Source organism: Liolophura sinensis, chromosome 7, assembly GCF_032854445.1.
Source record: "Liolophura sinensis isolate JHLJ2023 chromosome 7, CUHK_Ljap_v2, whole genome shotgun sequence".
Lineage (NCBI taxonomy): Eukaryota > Metazoa > Mollusca > Polyplacophora > Chitonida > Chitonidae > Liolophura > Liolophura sinensis.
The window spans coordinates 29,831,086-29,855,296 of NC_088301.1; the positions used below are offsets into that span (position 1 = coordinate 29,831,086).

At 37.8% G+C, this 24,211-nt stretch overlaps 2 protein-coding genes across 2 annotated transcripts; one reads left to right on the forward strand and one right to left on the reverse strand.

Moving 5' to 3' along the window:
• Positions 1-896: 896 nt before the first annotated feature.
• Positions 897-10,082, reverse strand: LOC135470825 (multiple epidermal growth factor-like domains protein 6). The gene is made up of 6 exons (XM_064749869.1): positions 10,013-10,082; positions 5,956-6,090; positions 4,283-4,507; positions 3,669-3,872; positions 3,045-3,137; positions 897-1,099 (listed from the first exon to the last, which is right to left on the reverse strand). The coding sequence occupies exons 1-6, from the start codon at positions 10,080-10,082 to the stop codon at positions 897-899; spliced, it is 930 nt and encodes a 309-aa protein (XP_064605939.1).
• Positions 10,083-10,455: 373 nt separating this feature from the next.
• LOC135469999 (BSD domain-containing protein 1-like) lies at positions 10,456-23,929 on the forward strand. Its single transcript, XM_064748679.1, has 9 exons — positions 10,456-10,466; positions 12,407-12,470; positions 13,110-13,226; positions 14,220-14,375; positions 14,831-15,001; positions 16,017-16,158; positions 18,220-18,858; positions 20,005-20,141; positions 20,850-23,929. Exons 1-9 carry the CDS (start codon positions 10,456-10,458, stop codon positions 20,877-20,879), a joined length of 1,467 nt encoding a protein of 488 aa, XP_064604749.1. The 3' UTR covers positions 20,880-23,929.
• The last annotated feature ends 282 nt before the right edge of the window (positions 23,930-24,211 follow it).

A 24,211-nucleotide genomic window follows, 5' to 3' on the forward strand; every position in this document is an offset into this window, starting at 1 on the left:
TTCAAGCTCAATAACACTACTAAGAATCTGCAAAATAAGATGTATTGCACAAAATTCAATTAAAACAAAGTTGGGCAGTGAAGAACAATTTGAATGATTTCTATTTTAAAGTGTTTAGGTAAAATAATAGAAATAATTCTGCATCTGTTGCTTATACGTTTCAGTGACAATGAAGACTGTTTTGATGACTTTAACCTTTATATGTACATGGAGACAATGTAATTTCATTATCCCATAACCGAAGTTGTCCATGAGTCAAGCACTAATCTGAAGTCTGTCATGACACTGCTGAGCTAGGCCTATCCACAGAGTGAGCATGTTAACACCAAAGTCACAAACTCGATGACTGAACCACTGTTGACACACATGAACATATATGTACTTGTCGTGAAGGTATAGTTAAAACAAACACAAGCATGACAACGAGCAATAAGTAATGGCAGATAGCAACCACAGATGTTACTGCTGTCAGTTTAAGCATAATGTAACACACCAACACGAAAAGCCTGGCACTGAAAGAAGATTCATGAACTTAGCATGCAAGTATATGTATTCACAAAATTATTAATTTCAAAGATTACAGATTAAAATGTCATTAAGGTTTTTTCATCTCCAACCATGTGCAAGTAGTTTCTTTGCTACAACAAAATTAACTTTTAGCACTGATAATGTATAGACACCTGAACCATGTACTACCCTACTTTCTGCGTCTTTCCAGAGATCGCCAGGCTGCCAGTTGTAAAATTTGACAAGTTACATATGAGGAATATAAGTCACACAAATACAACCCGTACACCAGTTAAGTACTACAATGGGCAACCACAAAAAAGCAATCAGATGTCCACATAATATTATTTTAATTGTAAAACTTGCATGCAAAGCTCACCTTTTAAGTGTCAAAAGGTTAAGAAAATTAAGTAGGGATTATTTTGCAAATGATGGGTTAGTGACTTGCCTGTACTACAGGAGCTGCCCGTCCAGCCACGGGCACAAAGCTTCTTTCCCTTGCCAGGACAGGAGCCCTCACGCTGACACGCCACCCCATCATAACAATGACACAGCCCCAAACAATCTTTCCCAAACCGACCCACAGCACAATCTGTGTTAACACAATTAACAAAGCGGACAAGAACTAGTTTGTTATAATGTTATGAACCTGGGCCCAGTTGTTCAAAATTGTATTAGCAGTTAAGGCCGGTATTAATGTAAGTCTGGACTAAAGTCTTGTATTAGGCCTAGACTAGTATTAAGATTTAAGTCTTGCTTAATGTATAATACACTTTTTAACAACTGACCCCATGGTTATTCTGCACTGTACATGTAGGACTTGTCTGATTTGTCTGACAAAATCCTACACCTGCATGCAGGAAGCAAAGTTTACAGACCAACAGCGCTTACATTTGTAAAGAAACACTGATGTCGCAAGCCTAGCCTATCATGAGACATTTTTTTTACCGATATTGTTATGCGATTGGACCTTATCGGCTGGTGACACATGTGCTTCAGCTTTATTGTAAGTGCTCTTAATCTAACGCAGATGGCAACATATTTGGTATATAAGCAAATGTAAAAAGACTACTACCCCAATTCTTCAACTTTTTCAACTGTTTTTCAATCAAGTATACAGTTAGGTAAATTAGCAGTAAAAAACAATGATTATGTGTGATACGTCCTTGGTGATAAGCATGCTGCCTACAGTCACCCTTTCAGACAGGCCAGGTCAACCATGTCAGCCTGGTACACATACAACCTAGAACATGTACCTAGTACACTACACTACCACACTACATGTTTACACAACATTATCCCATCTGGACGGAACAAAATCTAGGTTTACAGAATGTCTTTCCATATATGTAAAAATAAGTATACAGGATGTTTAGAAGGAAAGGAAACAAGGGTTCACATTTCCTCTCTTGACTGGTTGCTAACCTCAAGAGGCCAATCAAATGCCCCAACAGATTTACATGAGATATTCACTTCCTCAAGTCTAAGTATAAAGCACAGTCATAACAGGAAGAGGGAGATTTCATCAAGTTCCGATACTATTAATAATGTACATGTAAATGGAGGCTGGTAAATGTACATATCAAGATTTACACTGACTTCACTGAATGTCAGATTCAATCAAATTGGCTACATGATAATAATAAATAACATGCAAAATAATCCGTGTTACAAAAAAAAAATCTACTTTTACAGAGTTCAGAAGTGAGGAGCAATATGTTGAATTACTATTTTAAAATTTGTTTAGATGAAAAACAAAGAATAATTCTGTATCGATTATGATAAATTTTGATGAGCATGACAGAGGGTCTTTAGACGTAATGTATACATGTGTACATAACATCAGCTGTTGTATAGTTCTTGAATTCCAACATTAAAAACACAGTACAACTCCACATGTACGTCACAAAAAGTCCACTGAGTCGCTAATCTCAATATCAGCCCAACCTAAATCTGTACATAATGAAAAGTAAAGCTTAAAGTAGAATAAAAAGTCATTCAAATTTCTAATTAAATGTAAATTTCACCAATATGAATAATGATCTAACATATTTCCACTGCCAATGACCTTTCCTTGACAACCTGACACACAAGCCATTGTGTGAAAATTACCACCCACTACAGAAAAATCATTTGATACATGGGAATTTCCAGTGCCATGTATAACTGAAAGCCACACCCACTTAATGGCCAAGCGTATACTGGTACTACGGTATTATGATTATTGTTAGCATACAGTTTACCTGCAATCTGATCCTAAAAACTGTCCCCTTCTCAAAGCTATTATAGGAAATTGTTCGGCCTATCCTGAGCTCTACTTTAGTGTTACGTTTCCATCCGCTATCATAGTAATTACTGTCCCTGGTTGAATATCGTTGTTATCAGTGGAAGAATGACACACTGGAAAATGCAGTAACTGTTTCTTAAATAACATTCCCCTCCCCCGACCCCATCAATGAACCAATGAAATGATAAACAGCTTCCACATTACTTTTACTCTAAATCAAAACAAGTTTGAATACATGTAGAAGAGTTACCTTGACAATATGTGCCTGTTGGGTCACACTGTTGGCACTGAGGCCCTGTGCACTGGTTCTCACAATGGTCACCATACCAACCAGCAGCACACACTGAAACACAAGCATCTCAGCTCAAACCAGTTACCTTAACACAGAGCACCAACAGATTAAAAGATTAGTAGATTTTATGCCTTCCTCACAATCACTCTCCTGTGCAGGGGTTCTGTCATATGCAATTCTTGGTAAATTGCTAAATTTAAAAAAAAAAAAAATTAAAATCAAAAAGATATAAATAAAAGACATTCAAATCATTGTCAAACAATCGAACTTGTTTTATGATGCTAACAAACTATTCTATTTTCTCTTAAGTTGGGGATGAAAATGGGCACTTCCACAAGTGGGGCCTTTAAATGATATTTCTGATGCGAAAACTTCAGAAATTAATCAAACTTTGCAAAAAACTTTAACATGGCCTTTTAAAACAAACAGAACCAAGCAATATGTGCCACCTGAAAAGATGAAAGACAATATTTCCCCTTTTATGATATCACTCAAGAGGATCTTGATGTACAAACCTATCTACATGGTGAACACAGAAATATTTTGGACCTCCAATTACTGATGTAATGAGTGTAAGCTCACCATAAACCTCAACCTCACACAAGGTTAGGTTCACATCATCACCTCCACTCAGCGTTATTGTTACAGACGTTCCCAGCACAGGAGCATCGCAGCGCACATGAATTACATCCCTGATTGGCTGGCTAGTTGGGTCATTATAACAAAGTACCCTCGTCCCGTTGCGCTGCTGAACGTATACACGAAAACCGTTCAGATCTTCTTGGCCTAGAAATGCAAAGATAAAATGCTATTTAATCTTATAAGTGAATATAACACACTTAAGGTTTCAATCTGGATGACAAAGAATAATACTTTTATACACACTTCCCTCATAAGGCTAATCTCATCTTTTTGACTCACCAGGGCCTTGCCTTTAACGCTTTCAGTGGTTTAGATACCAATTACATACTGCTTTTTACCAATCCTTCACAATATCTTTTCAGTTTGTTCATACATGCATTAACATCTCCCCTAAGGCTAACCTTGGGACATTTTTTTCCACACAAGAACATTGCTTTTAAGCTTTCTCTCCATGGTTTAGCGAGGCAATTAAATACTGCACTTTACCAATTCTTCGCAATATGTTTTAAGTTTGCATATAAATGACAATGAGCTATAGTATTGCTAATGCTCACAGCAGTCTTTCCTGTTGTAGATAACTAGGTTAGTGATGTAGTGCTCCTCGGACCAGCTCACCCTCCATTCATTATAACTGGAGGACTGTGTATGTGAGCAACCACTCCCTGCGTACAGCCACTGGTCTCTGGACCCATCTACTGAGTAGGACGCATTAAAACATCTTCCTGTAGGCTCACAGAAGGTTGAACTCTGTGTTGCCCTCCTTTTCAGAGCTATATTTTCTGTCAAGACAAAAAGAAAAAATGAATAGAGTTTCAAGTCCAACAGCAATTGGATGAAGTATGTGAGGGTTTGACACACACCAGAATCCCATGGAACTAACTGTTACACATGTAATAGCAGTTCCACAAAAGCCACAAAGACGTTAGAATAAACTGACACCTACCCAGGAGCATTCATCATAGGAATGAAATGACGAGTGGACAGTAAAACATAAAATGTAAGAAACAAGATGGAGCAGCTTTTCAAACATCAAGCGGAATAAAACTGACCATCTTTCTGCATGACTTTTCCACGCGAAATGTGACCCTGAAAATATTAACGGGCTGTGTTGGCTGAACTCAAACAAGCTCAATGCTAAATGACATTTTTAGTTCCTGGAATATTAGTTTAAAGCCAGATAGGATTCCTGCACACTTGGAAGATGAACCAAGCTGTCAGTGTTGAAGGCTGAAACATAGAACTTTCTTTTTAACCATGTTAACTTGTCAGATTACTTTCTCTTGTAAATCAGCATGATGAAGATATTTATAGGGCCCTAATACTTTATGACATTCCTGTTATTATGACCACATCAAAGCTATGTGTAAGCGGTGAATTTCCACCAACATTTCCAACCCTACAAAGCCCTGCGCCATTTACATGGGTACATCAAAATCCCTATCAACATTTTGAACTGTGTGAAAGTGCAGACTATCTTATCCAACATCAGCATTCTCCATGAAACAAAAACAGCAAAATGTACTAAACAAAGAAGGCCAACTTGGCTTTTATAACCATGTGTCGACCTATGATTTGGCAAAACAGAATGAAGACAGCTCAAGATGCAGTCGAAGACAATGGCCAGGTGAACCAGATAATTTGTCATAGGTAACAATTCATAGGCGATAGGCATAGACAGACTACAGGCGATCAGATTATTTCCTGGTTTGCCCACTGTGTCTTGATCAGTTCATCACTGTTTATGGCTTTCAAGCCTCTGAGGCTAATCCCAGTGGGTCTCTGATCCAATGATAACCAGATAAATAGAGTTACATGTAATTTAAATCCTGCAAAATACCTTGAGCGACTGATATGGGTAAAGGTCTTTTTTTCCTTCTGAAAATTATTTCATTAGATATGGGTGTCTCACTTACATGAATGGGCTGCACTTACACAAGGAAATACTGGTCATAAACTGATGACTTTGCACAATTTCCACACATTATTAGGGTTCAGTTAAAAAAAGTCAAGAAAATCGGGAAAATTTAACAGAAAGAGACAAAATTGAGAAAAAAAATATGTAGCCTATAAGTTAACAAGAAAAATTTATTCCCATATATTTTTTCAAATATTTCTCCACCTGTTTGTTTCTGTATATACTTCATACACCATACAGTCAGTTGGAGCTAAAGCAATCAGCATACAAATCCTGTAGGGTCAAAAAGTTGATGAACATGGGAAGGCTTACGTTTCTGACAGGATGGTCCTGACCAGCCTAGAGCACAACCCTTGGGGCAATGGCCAGACTTCTGCTCACAGACACCATTAGAACAGTGACACTCAAACTGACACTCATCACCAAACTTATCCGCAGGACATTCACCTGAAAATGCAACACAAATCAACCATTTACTAATTCACCACATCAGATCACAGACAAAAGTCTATGATCAAATACAAAGGCGCACGATAATTTTTTTTAGCATATAATACAGGATAAATTTTAGCAGTTTAAAACGACCATGTGAACTGGAAAAGATGTGACCTCAAAATACTGACATAATGGTCAAAACATAAACACCATAAGCATAAACAATTCAAACCAAAATTATATTCAGTTTTCACAAATATTTGAATTGGGCATTTGTTTAAACCAAAATATAATACATGTTTAGCAACACTTTCAATGTAACTGTCTGTACATGTATTGTAAAAAGACTGGGTCAATGCAAAGTTAGTCCTTCTCATTTAAGTCATTTGAGTAGTAGCCATCATTAAATTAACATTTCAGCACAAGGTCTGATAAGTTTAATTTTGAACAACTCGTTCAGTATTTTTGTATTTTGTTCCTTGATCATGGGCCAGTTTCAGCTAATGTTCATACATGTACGTGCACATTTGACCAGTATACAGCATCTATATTCTCTAGGCCCAGCTTATTGAGTAGAATTACAAGTACATCTGAGTTTGAAGACACACCATCACAAGCAGATCATATGTTTAAAGGGCAATACAGCACCTGGCTAAAACATATTTGAATGGAAAGCAGAATTCTCAAGCTTTCTACAAAGTATCCTACTTTATTATTTTAATGAGATTTCAACGAATAACATGTAGAACAAAATGACAATACTGCACAAATGGCTGGTGTGAATCGAGGCAGATATTTTATCCACATTTTAGCCAATCAAACAAGCTGCTATAAGATTGTGTGGCTTAAGCTATGACACAGCCTTTACCCATTCACTCCATGAAGTGACATATAATAACACAGAACTACTCAAACATCAGTTTGAGGTCATTTACAATGATTGAGTTATGTGTAGCTGAAGGGCCATTTCACACAGTGTTGTGGGATAGGTGTGTATCATTTACAGATAAGCACAGACCTAAAATTAATTGATTTACAAACAGTGCATTAGTCAACAACAGTAAAAGAATTTATGTCAGACAGACCGTCTTGGCCCAAACCGCATTCATCTCCGTAGTAGACCCTACACCTACTTAGATATGCTATTCAAATCATACAAACACTTTTTTTTCTCCTTCATTTTAGCATTTAGTCAGCAGTTTCTAAATAACAAATATCAGAGTCAGTGAAAATTTCATTAGGAATGCGGAAGGTTTATAGGAATGAGAAAGCGGCATCTAAACGGACAATGCTTAAAATTAATTCTTACGATATAATTTTTTTTCTCTAAATTTATTTGAATTGAATAATTTAAATTCTGCTCCTTTGTTTTTCTCACTTATAAGGGATTATGTTTTCTTTTATAAAATAGAGTAAAATTATATTGAAATGCCAAGTTCAAACCACGGTCCTTTCTCTGGCGTCCGTGATAACTAGGTCAGCACTGCTTTCATCTTAGAAGCCACCACCACAAAACTGAAGCATAAAATTCAGCAACAGCTGTACAACATTCCCATTATAATTTTATAAACATTTAACAGGGGTCAAAATCACCAGCACAGCTCCTCCAGAGGCTTGACCTAGGTGAACCAGAAATACCCCAGCCGTACATCTACAAGCTACTTAGCAGGCTTACTGTATCATGGAAGAAATGTCCTTCCAGGAATTTCTGAGACTATTTATCATTTGGGCCTTCACTACCGAAGTCCACAACTTCATCTCCCATAGGCTACTGCTTTGACTATAATACAGAAAATACCTTCGATGGTAGAGAGCTAAAGTAACCTAGCTGTTGATAATGGCGATTCGCTTAAGCTGTGTCAAGACCAAGTTTCAATAAACTTGTACTGGGTTGAAAAAATGTTTAATGCCGGTTTCAGATACTTTGAATGGTAGTCTTTCAGTGCATATAAATGTTAGTCAAGTGCTGTCTTTCACTTTACGTGGATTTTCTAATCAAATGTTAGTAAGGTGTGACATAATGATGTAGCTCAAACTGGTATACACTGACTAGATGTATCATTTATTAACAAATAATAGATAATTTATCAAAAGGAAAGAATGTTCTTAACTAATGCGGAGCGTTTGTTTACTTTTCATTAGGTTTTTTAGTGGGGAAGAGCTGTGCTTTCAAACTGTGTCACTGCACAGTTGTGTCTGTAACAACTTAAAAAGTGAAATAGTATCATATCGTCTTTATCCTCAGTCCTTCATTAACCACAGATGTGTATCAGTAGAAATTGGCTCCAGTTAGCTATGTGCAGTGTAAATCACAATGTGGAAAATTAATGCTTGGTAATGTGAACATTTATCATTACTTGAACCAGGCCACTAAACTGAAGGGTTTCATACTTGTGCAATGCGTTTTGGGTACTGTTGTAACTTACCAGTTTGTAATTTTGTTTTCAAGACGTAATGAAATTTTCTGGGTTAGTTCTTTGGTGTTAAACATTGTTTTGAGAACTTGCCATGCGATTATTGAACTGGAATATCCATAATGATTGAAGCCTGGTATACAAATGTTTGTTTTAATGCAAAGACCTATACACTGCTGACTTCATTTGGGACTTCTGTTGTTACTGTAATTCTTCGGCCTTTTCTCATGTTTGCAAAGTGTTTTTGCAAGCATATTCTGAAAGCATCATTCCGTGTAGACTGGTAAAATTAAACTTTTTGTGAAGCTCATAAATTCACCAATCCAACCGATGTTTTTGTCTCCAAAATCAACTTAAAAGTGTGTATAAACTGCACTGAAAGTTACCCCTTCATATACAAAAGTTTGAGGAATTAGGGTACTAAGCAGTGGTATTTACAAGTTAACCTTGCTGAAAACACATCAGAAAAGGACTAATTTAAAAGATGTTTTAGTTCCACATATGTAACTCTGATTCCATTAACGAAGCGACATGACTTATAATGCAAAACCTGATCAAATATTAGTATATCATAATATATTTTGTTGCTCTTTTGACATTCATTGGATCACTGTGTCCGTCATTACCTCTCAAAAATATTGCTGCACATTTCCAAACTTCAACCCACTGGTACTGATCTCAATGAGATCCGTGCTGACGGCACCCATACTTAATTATGCACCCTAAAAGCTTTTTTTTTTATGCAATTCTTGGTTAAATTAAGAAGTTGTGCTTACAGACAGCACTGGAAATATAATAGTTTTCAATTTAAACTTCAGTAACATTTCAAACTCACAAGTAGGTCATGTGACAGTTTAACATGGCTGCCATCCACAGGGAGCTTGATACCATCTCAGCTCTAGCAGCCACTGTGATCACAAGGCAGCTAGTTAATTAGTTAGTTAGTTAATTGGACTGCCTGCACACTAGCACAATTCTCCACTGTTTTCCTCCGCCGTCATGTTTAGCTCATTTTGATATCATTACATCTACATGTACTCCAAGGAAATGTTGAATTGTACCCCCAATCCATCCACCTCCCACACACCAAATTTCCTAATGCTTCTACTACATCGAACTGGTCCCCAGGAGCTATTTCATGTCTACCTACCAATGAATGTCAGGATACCAAATTAGAAAGCAGACTTAAACTTGTTGAATTAATTATCAGGTATAAGGCCATTAATCTCGTAGTACAGGCAGTCTTTACAGCCAAAGGTTGGTACATAGGAATAATTAGCAGTTGTGACGAGATATGGCTAGAGCTATCAACACACAGGGTTTTGTACACTAGCCAAAATTCATCAGACAAGTCGTCTGCTAGCGATATGAATCGTTGACGAACTAAACCCTGTGCGTAGACAAAGCAGGTGGCTGTTTGTGATCGTGGGCATTCACAAGAATACAGATAATCGATAGCATGTAAAAAACATGGATATGCACCTGCTTACTACACATAACTTATCATTGAGAATGCTTACCATTTACAGACACAAATAAAATGCATGACAGAACAACAAGGAAGTACGTCTGCCTTGAAGTTTCCGCCATGCTTCTTCTCTCAAATTTATCTCCGTCATCAGAAGAGTTCCTATATATGTGCATTAGACGGTCCAATAGTGACACTGTAATATGCAGTCGTGTAACGTCAGACATCTTTGAAAGATGTCGATTATTGGTGCTTTAATAGGTCCCTGCAACATTTGGGGGCCACTGAAGAGTGGGCAAACACTTTCTTGAAGGGAGAATGATAAGTTATTGTTAGCGTGTATGCTAATCCGTAGGTCTAAGCTAAAAACCCTTCTGTGTTCTACACCTTTGGCCCTTGACATGCCATGCCACGAATGTTAGCGCTTGCCCAGACTGTCCAGAACCTCTTACATCACGAACTACTGTTGAGTAGTCTAACATGAAAATAAACAAAATGGCAGAAGGGTAAGGCAAAGCAGTTGTCAAATTTTTCACCTTGATTTTTTAACTTTGTGACATAACTCCGTATTATCCACAATGTTAAGATGTGACGAGTATTCTAAAGCTGAAGTAGTTGACAATATACCTGCCTTATTTCATATTCAGATTCCAGTATGATTTAAAACGCTGAGTTCATCTGTATGATGTGTCACAATCGGTTCTATGTGTTTTATGTTAGTTGTTTTTAACATTTGCATTTTGCAAATAGTGAATGAATAGAGTTGACTCAGGACCATATAGGCACCTTACGCTATTTAAGCTATTAAGCTATTTAAACCAGTGGTAATGAAAATTAATTTGAAGTAAAGTATAGGCCTTAGAAAAGCTAAGGCTATGTAAATCTTTAAATGACATTATTTCGATATAATTTAAAGGTCTGTGGTGATAGAATTAAAGATTTATGAAACGTCTTTGTTTTCACGAGTTGGTCTCATTTTCATTAAGTCAGACACTTTGTATAGCTAAACTATGTTGACGGCTCTGATCCGTTTACAGAGGCAGATGTAACCGAACCACAGGCATGCTCAATAGTTGATGGAAACTAATAAATATAGTATCCTTGTAAACAGTGGTTTCCTGTATGATGGACAGCAAATACAATAACATGCATATGTTGACAGCATGCACTGCTGATGTCAGGTAAAGTTGATCACAAACTCATCTCCTAGCCTTTATGAGCGCATAAATACTTGTAGCTGCTGGTTTGCTGTCATAAATTTGGTGTCAAAATAGATTTGCTCCTGACATCACTGTGCAGAACTCCTTAGTAATTGTGGATATAAGACGAGCATTGTAATGACCAGACACACATGAATATAGCAATTAATATGCCCTAAGAATGGAAAGTGACATTGTTCAACTTTCTTATTCATTTCAGAATTATATTACATGAAGTTTAAATACTGAAGCCTTATATACAATCATTGTTTTGACAGTTCTGTGTGCAGAAATATGTGTATTTTATGTACATGCCGGGTTCATGTTGTTGCCTCTTGCAAGCATCAGCTGAGCATTATAGTTGTATTGTAGAGATAAATTAAGAAACACAGACAAAATTATTTCTGATCACTATTAAAAGGTAAATAGAGCCAGCCATGACGACTTATTAGTTCATTTGACAAGTCATTAATTTGAAACTGTATGGAATGTTGTATTTATCATTTTTCTTGTGTTGACCCCTTCAGTGGCCTGATGGTTTAAATAGAGTGTCCGCCTTGAAGGCGGGAGACATGGGATCAAACCCAGGTTGGGTCATACCAAAGACTTTAAAAATGGTACTTGTTGCTGCCTCGCATGGTGCTCATCAGTGAGAGGTTAGAGCAAATAAACAAGACTGTTTGGCCCGATGTCAGTATAATGTGATTGGATGGGCTGTCATGTCTGGTGTCTTCGGCATGATACTTGTGGCAGCAGCACATTGGTGGCATGAACAAGAAGACACAATACATGTACACACCTCTGCATCATATGATGTAAAAACCCTAAGCGTACATACGCTTTTGTTGTGCATCAAGTGACCCTCTAACATATCCTGTGAGGCCATAACTTCTTTTAAAACACACCAGTCATGTCTGTAGACACATACAATATACATGCTAACCCATGTCTCACCAGAATACACCCTGTCACAAGAAGACACAGTACATGTATATGTACACACATCTAATGCCTACTTGTTGTTATATGACTGAAACATTGTTAAGTATGACATTAAACCCCAAGCCTACATACATACATACTGTTCAGTTACACAGATCAAGGAATGATTTAAGAATGAACTAACAGATTACTACAAGTTTGTAAATTATACATGCACCTTGCAATAATGTCATTTCATTATGCATGTGCAATCGCTTCTCTGTAAACTATGAAGTCTAGTACTCCAACTAACTTTGTCTTTTCAGAAATAAACAAGAAGAAACACCAGGGAATTGGTGGGATGGCTGGCTGCAGGTGGCGAAGGACAAGGTGAAGGCTTTGCTCATGGATGGGTGGACTGTCGATTCTTTTTATATTCCCTTGTGAATGAAAAAAGAAAGTCAGAAATGATAAATATCTATAAAAAACTCCATGGACGCATTGACCCAGGAGCCTCTCACCATTGCTGTCACTGTGAGTTCAAGCCCAGCTCATGTTGGCTTCCTCTCCGGACATACCTGGGAAGGTCTTTCAGCAATGTGCTGATGGTCATGGGTTTTCCCCAGGCTTGGCTCAGTTTCCTCCCACCATAATGCCGGCTGCTGTCCTATACGTGAAATATTCCTAAGTACAGTGTAAAAAACCAACCAAAGAAATAAATAGTATTAAATCGAAGCACTAATTGGTTGTAAAAATAACCTTTTCATTGATAGTTCACTGCAAACATACCATACACTGAACTCAAATAAGTTTACTAAATTCCTGTCCCATTCTGATTCCCTTTTTTGTCTGCTGCTTATATACAGGCCACAATACATGCTACCTTACGACATGTAGTAACTTGTCAGGTATGTTAACTTGGGTGTCTTTGTATGTTGACTTTGGTGTCTTGGTATAGCCACTGTGCCTGTATATGGCTGCATAGTTTTATAAACACAAACTTTTATATTTGTTAATTTTTCATTTTAGTCCACAGCAGCACTGGAGCTGGTGAAAAAAGACCTAAGTGAGTTTACATGTACAGTGAGGACAGACACAAGCAATGCTGTGGCAGCTACCAGTGATACCTTACAACAAACCATACAGGTCAGCAAAAACTTCCCTCTGCTTTGAAACACCCAATAATAGACCTTAACCATAAGACTTATGGACTAGATAAATAGGGGATCTCAAAGTTCCATAGTTTATGAAACCAGAGATACAAAAGGTTTATTTGTTTCTTCCATGTCACTTAGCATGTAGACCAAAGCTCTACCCTCATACATAAGATGAAAAATATACCACACATGATAGTTCAATTTTAGAACTGCACATAGGCCAGAATAAACAGGGTGAATAAAGCTTTTTTCAGTGTCAGGAGTGGGTTCCTAAATAATAATATAACTTGGACACCATCTCATTTGTGAAAACTGGACTATCCAAGCAACTTTTCCGTTTGAACACATATTAAAATGATATAAAATCATTGAAAAAACAGGAAAATCATAAAGACTTCAAGATGGGACAAAATATAAACATGAATTTTTTATTCCATTGTAAATTTTTTTTTAGTGTCAGCTAACCTGTAAAATATAAATTTGAAAAAGAAACTTATAATTATCCTGCAGGTATTTAGATTTTAAGTAGTGCTGAAGCTCATGGCTAGCAAAGGTGCTTGCATTCAATCACTAGGGTACTTGAGGTGTGGGTTCAAAACTGACCATTTACGAGGAATTGTAGATTGTGAATGCTGTCAAGATAAGTAGTCCATGACAGAGGGACTATACTAATGATTATACTAGCACTATGGTATATAGAGACTTATACAGCTCATACAGATACATATCAGCTGACATATCCAGAAAGGAACAATAACTGTTTTCAACACTTTTTTCAGCCATCATTAATGACTTGTCATATTATATGGTACTGCATTGTCTGTCCATCTGGAAACTTTTCAGCATTAACATCCTACTTATATCTGCAGAACTGCTTCACTTAGATCTTTTGAAAGCGAGGTACAGGATTGCCACATTGCCACTTAACAGTTTTGTTTCATGATTCCTTTAATATACGTGTACCTGTTCAATGCTGGTTCAGACAGAGAAAAGGGAGCCTGCGATGAGCATGGTGAAGTCGGGGATAAGCTCCTTTCTGGACGGGATCACCCGGGTACTCACCATTCCTCCAGACGATGACCCAGGGGATAAGCTCACCATACAGCCCAACGGAGAGGCTACATACGACCGAAGCAGGGTATCTACTCCTCATCATGTCTGGAGATTTTAAAGATATCAGTTCTGATGTAAACCCCGCACTAGAAATTACCTGAATTTGTAATAACCCCAGAATGAAATGTATGTGGAGAGCGTAGCTGTTGGTGTTCAGAACTTTCGGAAGTTACTCCCCCTAGAAGAAGATCCTATTAAATAGACGACATACCCAGATATATGGTGGAATCTGTCAGAATATGAATTGTATTGATGTCTCAGTGTTCATGTTTAAAGTCATTTTAGTCACCTGTGGTCATTTGATTTGGTTGTATGAAGCTACATTTTGTTCATGATAATAATTCCACACTTTATTCAGTTGTGATGTTTACTCTTTACTTGAACTGTATGTATTTAACAAGGTCTGCAACTTGTACATTAACTGTGCTCCACGATCATAGAAATGTGGCATTTGGAAGTGAACTAGTCAATGTGTTGTAGGCCCGTCTGACTGCCATACAGCTTGATCCAGGCACTTACTGCAGCCAGCCATCCGGGCCTGTGGAACAGTACGAAATGTGGAGGGAAAACTTTGATCTGGAATGTAAAAAAGGAGACATATCTGAAATGTTGGTCAGCCGGGTGGAAGTGAGGGCCTTGTACACAAAACTGGTGAGAAATTCTGGGGACTTCTTTTTTTCAGGTTTTTACCACTCAGCTGGTCTTCTGTAGCCAATAATATCAGCTTTCAGCCTTCATCACGCATTTTTTCCAGGTTTAAGCAGAGGTGTTTTAGTTTTGTCTTTGCCTCTCTTGTGGTGGGCATTGACACTAATAATCTGAACTCCCCAAATTTATGATATGTGTACATGGAGAGGTTAATGTACGTATATATATTAAATGCGGACCTAGTGTCATGTTTGTGATATTTACATCAGTTTCCCCCACATACCTAACCGCTGACATCTAAGTGAAAAGTTTTTAAGTACAGCATTTAATGGACACCAATCAGTCAAGTTGATGATTCAAATCTCTTGATTTGAAAACATCAATGCATCAAGGCGATCCAAATGAGTGGTTGGGTGTTATACGTTTAACTGCTGGCACATGATATGCAAATAAATTACATTTAAATGATAATTATAGTTTATTCATTCATTGATCGTATAATACATTATCATCTTGTGAACGTGCGTATAGTGGTTGGCAGTTTTCATTTGTTTTGCGTTTTTGAATGTAGTAGAGCACTCTAGCTGACACATTTAAGAGCTTTTACAGCCATTGAAAGCTGTAGAAAATGAGAAGGTGTAATCATTGCGTTATGTGTAACATGCCATTGCCCCTTATAGTGATGATGCCACTGTGAAAGTCAGTGAATTGAAGGCACATGTACATGTAGAATCGCAATAGTATGAAACAAGTTTATGGTTTTTGACAGGTTTTCAAATTTAAACATTAAATTGACATGAAAGCATACATTTCTTTATCTTTCATTCTTTCCCAAGGGTACTCCCATGTCTTGTTTTGTAACCTGTAGGAATAATTTTCAATTTTTGTTAAGGAACTGCTGCTTGGTGTGAATTGTTAAGGTAATTCTTACTTTGGTTATGTAAATAGAACATTTTTTATTATCAGTTGTCAAATAAACCACTGTAGCTCTGTGCTTTTTTTTCTTCTTTCAATCCAGGTGCCTTCAGAAGTATCTCATGCAGACTTTTGGGCTCGATATTTTTACAAAGTTCATCAGCTGGAGCTGGATGAGGCTAGAAAAGTTGCTTTAATGAAACGAGCAGAGCAGACACGTGATGAATCTTTCAGCTGGGATGATGGTAAAGTCTTTATTAATTGCACGCTTCTCAAATGGCTCCACATAATGATTAAGCTTATGTTTGTTTACTTTGAACAGTTCTTGAATTATATATCTGCCTAAACTATGAAGGAGGGTAGTGTTAACCTATGGTACTGCTTTATATTTCTAAAGACAGATACCTCAATTAGGATAGGAGTGCAAGCTGTTATGTCATGCTGGCTTAAAATAGCAATTTGATCACTTCAAAGTGCATTAAATAGTTCATTAACACTGAGGTTGCAGGTGTAAACTTAGGTGTTGTTGGTATAGCTCTATCTTACAAGGGATATAATCTTTAGTATGATAAAGAAAAGCTACAATCAAATAAAGAAACGTTCTTTGTATTGAAAGCCATGTAATGAAGGACCTTGGAATTTATGTTCATGTTAGTGTATTCTGACTAATTAAGGTATTTACTTGGCATCCATTATTTTATGGGTTTTTGTGAAAGCTTGTGTAAGAATGTCTTCTAATTTAAATGAAAATAAGTACGAGATAGATATATTTTGTTTCGTTGAATTTACAAGTTTGTCTACACAATCTAGATTGTTGTATGATTGTACAGTTCAGATTGATACCCTTTCAGGGTCAGTAAAGTTATTTTTTTGAGAGTCCTGTTAACACGATAAGTTTATCAAACTTACATTTTGTTGTGAGGAAGAACCTTATTGACTACCTTGACCCATTTTTCAAGTTCATTAGGGTCATTTAAAGTTCAGTTTTATAAAAGGCTTGTAACATGATATCATTTGAAATTTGTAACTAATGTTTTCTAAATGTGTAAACCTGGGCATTTAGGTAAACCCTATGTAATTTCAATGTTCCATGAAATATTGACGTTTCGGTGGTCTAATGGTTAGAGTGTTCGCTTCAAAGTCAGGAAACAGCAGGATCAAACCTGGATCGAGACATACCTGCCCAAAGACTTTAAAAATTGTACTTGGTGCTGCCTCACTTGACGCTCAGTACTGAGAGGTTAGAGCAAGGACATAGGACTGGTTGGCCCAGTGTCAGTATAATGTGATTGGGTGGAGTGTTATGTCTGGTGTGTCTGCCACTTCGGACGTGGCAGCACTTTGAAGGCATGGACTCGCCCTCCATAAGAAGACACAATATATGCATGTGACTGAAAAATTGTTAAGTGCAATGTTAAGCCCCAAGTATTCATTCATTCATTCCATGAACAGCCTAGGGGGCCTCTGTGGCTCGGTTGGTTAGCGCGCGAGTGCAGCGTAATGACCCAGAAGCCTCTCACCAATGCTGTCGCTGTGAGTTCAAGTCGTGCTCATGTTGGCTTCCTTTCCAGCCGTATGTAACAGGGGAAGGTCTGACAACAAACTGCGGATGGTCGTGTGTTTCTCCTGCCCTGTTTCATCCCACCATAATGCTGGCCGCCGTCGTATAAGTGAAATATTCTTGAGTACAGCGTAAAACACCAATCAAATAAATAAATAAAATCAATAAATGAACAGTCGTTAGTCCTTCTGGCCATCCATCTGTTTTTCCTTCTACTCCTTTCTCGGTAAACACTTTATCTGTGGAACAGTTGAACTTAAGTTCACCAAACCTGTACCACCCTTACACTTATGGCGAAGAACCGTATTATAGTATCAGCAGCCTTGTCCTATTTTTCCCCATTTGTTCAACTCCTTGTAAACTTTTTACTGCAAATTCATGTAGGTACATGTGTGTATGTAGAATTCAAATTGGATCCCTGCAGATGTAAAACTGTTCACCATGTCAAGTAACATTGATGTACACACTCTACAGAACAAGTGTCTTTTTTTTTTTATTTATTTGATTGGTGTTTTACACTGTACTCAAGAATATTTCACTTATGTGACAACGGCCAGCATTATGTTGAGAGGAAACTGGGCAGAGCCCGGTGAAAACCCATGCCCATCCGCAGGTTGCTGGCAGACCTTTCCACTTACGGCCGGAGAGGAAGCCTGAGTAAGACTTGAACTCATTACGCTGAGCTAGCTGAGCCACGGACTCCCCCATCATGTCTTTATTGACTTTATGTACTGTTACGTTGCAGATGAAGGGAGTGACAGCGAAGACAAAACCATCCCGCCTGCTGAAGTTGGAAAAGTGACAACAGAGAGACATGAAACAAGACAAACAAACCCTGACTCGCCCTCCAATACTCAAAAATCAACACCCCCACAAACTATGAAAGACTTATCAGAAACTTTTGCTAATGCAAACCCCAGTTCAAGTAATTTAAATGTCCAAAAGCCCAAGGGCACAACGGAAACATGTGGACCATCATCAACAGGAACGGTGAGTGAGAATTTGACCAAGGACATGCACCATGCAGCCACTGAAGAAACCAGTCAACCACAAGAACCAACTTGTGAGAGGAAGCCAGGCACAGTTACCTCCCCTAATGTGCCAGACAGTGGGAATCAGACAGCTGCAAAGGAATCGGGTGTTACACAGGGTAGTGGGAAGCAGGTAAAATCTGAGGAAAATGCGGTGTCAGATGAAGGCATTTCTGGAAAGCAGACGAAACCCACAGTGACATCTGCCACAGGTGACAAAGTGGCTGACACTGGGGTGAAAGTTGACTCTAAGACCCTGACTGAGCTTAAGATGAGGGAGAAAGGGGACATGGTGGTTGTGGGGTCAGGCTCATCTTCACCTGTCTCAGAGGCTAGTGCTAACGTCAAAAAAGGTATGTCCTTCTAATGTGCTGCTAGTGCTGAAGTTCTGCATATATAGATAGTTACATAAATGTAACTCTTATTTTGGGGGAAGAAAAGTATGTCCTGCTGATTTGCAAGTAGTGCTGAAATTCTGTGTAACTAGATAGCTGCATGAACGCACCATATCACTCGAACCCTGGTTTGTCTTTTAACAATATGTTCGTGAGTTTCGAGTAATGTGATTTGGTATGGATTCCATATTAGAAGTTGGTTTATACACTGTAGAGTTACCAAGCACGTTAGAAAAAATGTCTGTTTCCACCCCTCTTCCGAAATAACTTTATTTGCGTTACATCAGTTGTTTGTCTTTTCTCTTAACAAAATAACATATCCCAGTTTAATGAATGTTTGATTATGATTACGATATTAATCTACAAGTCGGTAAATCAATTCATAAAGATTTGACCACTGTTAACAGCAAGTAGTGTGTATGAAACTGTGATGGGAGGTTGTTATTCGATAGGTTAATCTACATAGTCAGTATCCTTCTTTCTGCTAGGTAGCACTGGGAAAATTAGTTTAACTGTTATCTTGTATTTCAAGTACTACTCCCCTCCCCCCCCCCAAACCCAAGGAAAGTCTTGGTTTTTTGGTATGGTTTGAACAAACTTATGCCCAGTATATGTAGGTAGACTTTTCATTTTTTGTGTTTGTTTTGCCTCAAACTTATTTATCTATACCAGAACTTCATGGTGAAGTCCAAGGAATGGTTTCCTATGTAGAACAGATGCTTTTTGGATTTGAGAAGTCCACATTTTTCGCACCGAAACTTTCCAAACTTTTCACTACAAGAACAGGAGATAAATAATGACCTTCTGGTCTTTGTTTTCTAGTGCTAATGTAAACTCATACTCAGGGGATGTAAATGAGCATTACTGTCATGCACTTACCTCCCCTTACTAAAGAAAGCACTTAAAGAGAAAAAAAAATTGCTAGGGGGTCTGCTCATAATTGCTAAGAATGCAAAACCAAAAATATTTCTCCACAAGATAACACTAACCTTTATTTTTATGAAAACCAGATCAAAAGTTTAAAAAGGAAATGTCAAATAACATGTGTAAAGCCATCCTGTTTGCTAACTTTGATTGCTGATGAATGTATGGATATGTCATTAGAGGCAGTGGCTGGAGAAGCAACAGATGAGGACTGGGAGGAAGACTTTGACATTGAGCTGACTGAGGAGGATATACGGCTGGCTGAGGAAGCAGCCAAAAAATACAAGTCGCCCGAAACTCTGGAGGACTTAGATTTGGTAAGTGATCAAGCTGTTCCATACCACATCTTGAAACATTTTCTCAGCCTTTTATGAAACGCTTAACATCTAAAGTGCTGTTTGCTTTGCTCACTTTACATCACTGCCACCACTAGACAAGCTGGATCTTTAGAGACTGTGCAATGCACGCAGGCATGTTTAGACATAGCCTCCTCAGGAGTGTCCACGCAGAATCAGTTAATCAGCATTTGTCCATAAAATTGTTTCAGGTATTGGTTAAAAGTATGCTATACACTCTTTAGAGTATATGTGTATAAAGTATTATTAGAAACAAAGGTGGAGGCGAAGTGTTTGTGTTTTCTGACATCACTTCCTGTTTGATCACCATGATCCCAGTAACCTGGGTGTTGTTCAAGATTTCTGTACTAATGCTAGTGGTAGCGATGTAAACTGAAGAAAGAGGGATGTAAGGAGTATGGGTACGAGGAGGTTGTATAGTGATGAGAGGATATAGTGCTGGTACATGATTACAATGTGATGCTGTTGTATGATGGATGGACAGAAAAAAGCTATATCTGATAATTGTCTGTAAAGATGATCTCACCTGTAATATTATATCATGACAAGACGTTCTCTTGTTACTGCTTATTGACATGTTCTGATGTTGTGCAGCTTTTCCTGGTGTTAATTACTGTGATATCCTGTCTGCAACTACTTTGATATGAGCTGTGTATGTGTTTGTTTCAGATGGATGAAGAGGACTGGAATTGGGACTGACAAGAGACTTCTGATGTGCATGGAGACACTTGTACACAAGAGTCTCTGCACACCCGTACAGGCCATTGTTATACATGTACATATATATATATATATATGTAATCATCTGAATATGCGTCAAGGGCATAAACCCCCTTTAATACCTTGCATGGGAACGATCATTCCTTCCAGCAAACCAGGTGGTAGTAGTTTTTGAGCAGGGCTATTTAGACAGATCAGTGATTAAGTTCTGTTGTTGAATGAGGTGGTCGTCCAGCCAGTTTCTTACTGCTTTATACCTGTCTACATGTAGTGTCGAGCACGTACCTGATGTGCTTTTCTCGTTACTAATTTGTCAGGCAATGGTTTGAGGTCGTCAGTCCACTTATCCTTGTGAAAAAAAACCCCAAAAAACAAACAACCCAAAAAACTGATACATTGATGAAGAAATGGCTCTACCTTAACAAATAGAAACAGTTCTAGTCTCTCACTGGTAAGTTAAGCTGGTCTCTTCTTGTAAGTTAAGCTATTGGAAGCTCAATGATTTTACTACCTGGGGACAGTTGTTCAAAAGCTAAGCCTTAATACCAGTGTCATCCTAATACAAAGTTATGCTGAAGGCATTATTCTGTGTCAACTGATAAAATGGTACTTGTTGTGAAGCACTTAAACTGTCCAACCCAACCAATGTAGTTTTGTATCCTGAATCAAATTAATAATGTCCATAAATTGCATTGAAAGTTGCTCCTTATGCAAAAACATGCAAAAAGGTTGAGGAATTAGGGTAATAGTGGGATTAAATCTTTTGAGCACTATGTTCTTTTGCATTCCAGAACTCCGGTCTGCCTAAAACTCTTTGACCCAAAGTTTCTTTGGGTTAGCTTCTCCGCAAATTTCTTTGATATTCCAGTTTGGCGGAGTTTACATTCTGCTTCAGTGTAATCCTCACTTGAAAATTTGTACTCAGGTTAGATGAGATAGGTTAATTGCCATGATCTGACATGGAGAGAGTATGCGGTCACACAGTAAAGTTTGACTGCTTAGTAGCTCTCCAGTTTGCTTCCGTACCAACGATTTTTCACCAACTTACAACCCTTCTGTGCTCTGGGAGAAAAACAATAATTGTTTGCTATTGAAATTCATGTGGGTTTCCTGTTTTCAGTGGATTTGTACTCTCATCATACCTAACCAGATAGGTGTCACTTTGGCAATGTTTACAAGTTTATGTTTAATCATTGCCCGTTACATTTCAGAGACACCTCAATTTCTGTATAGTTAACTATCCTACTGGTACTCTGGCAGTACTGGTACTTTTCCCTACAGAAAAGAGCAAATTGTTTTCCACGATGTGAATGGATATATATGCACGTGTTATACATATAGGATGTTCTCATGTATGATTTATCAAATAAATGAAATAAACAGTAATAAAATAATTAACATTTTTTAATAAGTAATCTTTACATCTTCCAGTTTTTATGAACATCTGTTGCGTGAACATTGATATATGTTTATATACATAGGGAAGCTGTGGATTCCAAAATTGATTATAGAGGTAATCTGCTGTGCTTTCCTGCCATTACCTGCGAGCTTTTCGTAGCTTCGTGATACGGCATCATGGACTTGCTACAGTAGTCCACTCTATTGTCTGTGCATGGCCTATGTGATTGTGTCACGTTGATTAATACTGTGATATATGCTTTGTGTTAATATATCTTGTTACTTTCTGTTTTATGGAATCTGGTCTTAAAGTAGTATACATGCACATGTAGTTTGTGTGTGAGTTTAACTGAAAATGTTAGTTAGGTTTCCTCAGTGTATTGTATGAAATGTGTAGATTATTTGTTCACTCGTTCAGCATACCTGACAATGACAACATGTTCACACATTAAGCATACCTGACAATGACAGCAATGTTCACACAGTCAGCATACATAACAATGACAACATGTTCACACATTCAGCGTACCTGACAATGACAACATGTTCACACATTCAGCGTACGTGACAATGACAACATATTCACACATTCAGCATACCTAACAATGACAACATGTTCACACATTCAGCGTACCTGACAATGACATGTTCACACATTCAGCATAAATAGCAATGACAACATGTTCACACATTAAGCGTACCTGACAATGACAACATGTTCACACATTAAGCTTACCTGACAATGACAACATGTTCACACATTAAGCGTACGTGGCAATGACAACATCTTCACACAGTCAGCATACCTAACAATGACAACATCTTCACACATTCAGCGTACCTGACAATGACATGTTCACACATTCAGCGTACCTGACAATGACATGTTCACACATTCAGCTTAACTGACAATGACAACATGTTCACACAGTCAGCATAAATAGCAATGACAACATGTTCATACATTAAGCGTACCTGACAATGACAACATGTTCACACATTCAGCGTACCTGACAATGACATGTTCACACATTCAGCTTAACTGACAATGACAACATGTTCACACAGTCAGCATAAATAGCAATGACAACATGTTCATACATTCAGCGTACCTGACAATGACAACATGTTCACACATTCAGCTTACCAGACAGTGACAACATGTTCACACATTAAGCGTACGTGACAATGACAACATGTTCACACATTCAGCATACATAACAATGACAGCAATGTTCACACATTTATACTATATACAGTATTACTCAGTTAAGTATACCAAATTTTCACTGTAGACAGATATGCCACAAACAATTTGTCTGTAATGCTGTTATTCAGAGTAAATGAAAATTTGCTGAATCTGTAATGCCTTAGTGCTTTAAAGTGAAGTTACTTCGAAACACGTACAGTGGTGGTGGCCTTCGTGCATAACCTGCATCTAAGGGCAGATAACTATAGCAATGCTTTCTGATGGACAGTTTTTCTGATATAATCACAACATCTGGCTTATCAAACTCATTCATACACATATTTAACATTTATTTGATTGGTTAGTTGAGTTATTATGGTAATTAACCATGCACATGAGGTTGTAAATAAATACATATTAATATACCTACCAGTGGTTCTGGAATTCACACCTATGTGTTGTGGTTATTGTTGCTGATATGAATTTAAATACATGTATTATTTCTACAGGACCCTGCCTGTATGTGAGAAGGTCTGCCAGCAACCTGCAGAGGGTCGTAGTTTTCCCCTGGGCTCTGCCCGGTTTCCTCCCACCATAATGCTGGCCGCCATTGTATAAGTGAAATATTCTTGAGTACTGCGTAGAGCAGGAATCAAATAAATAAAACAAATCTACACGACCTGGAGTCAAACTCTTAGTGTCCTGGTGTTAAATGTACCGAGAC

What these genes read in the sequence shown, in the direction of transcription:
- LOC135470825 (XM_064749869.1), bottom strand. Translation starts at nt 10,082, where the DNA reads ATGGCGGAAACTTCAAGGCAGACGTACTTCCTTGTTGTTCTGTCATGC. An exon ending in TTTATTTGTGTCTGTAAATG is followed by an intron (nt 6,091 to 10,012) that starts GTAAGCATTCTC and finishes TTGCATTTTCAG; the next exon opens with GTGAATGTCCTGCGGATAAG. An exon ending in GTGTGAGGTTGAGGTTTATG is followed by an intron (nt 3,138 to 3,668) that starts GTGAGCTTACAC and finishes CTTGTGTTTCAG; the next exon opens with TGTGTGCTGCTGGTTGGTAT.
- LOC135469999 (XM_064748679.1), top strand. An exon ending in GGGCCTTGTACACAAAACTG is followed by an intron (nt 15,002 to 16,016) that starts GTGAGAAATTCT and finishes CTTTCAATCCAG; the next exon opens with GTGCCTTCAGAAGTATCTCA. An exon ending in CTCTGGAGGACTTAGATTTG is followed by an intron (nt 20,142 to 20,849) that starts GTAAGTGATCAA and finishes TGTTTGTTTCAG; the next exon opens with ATGGATGAAGAGGACTGGAA.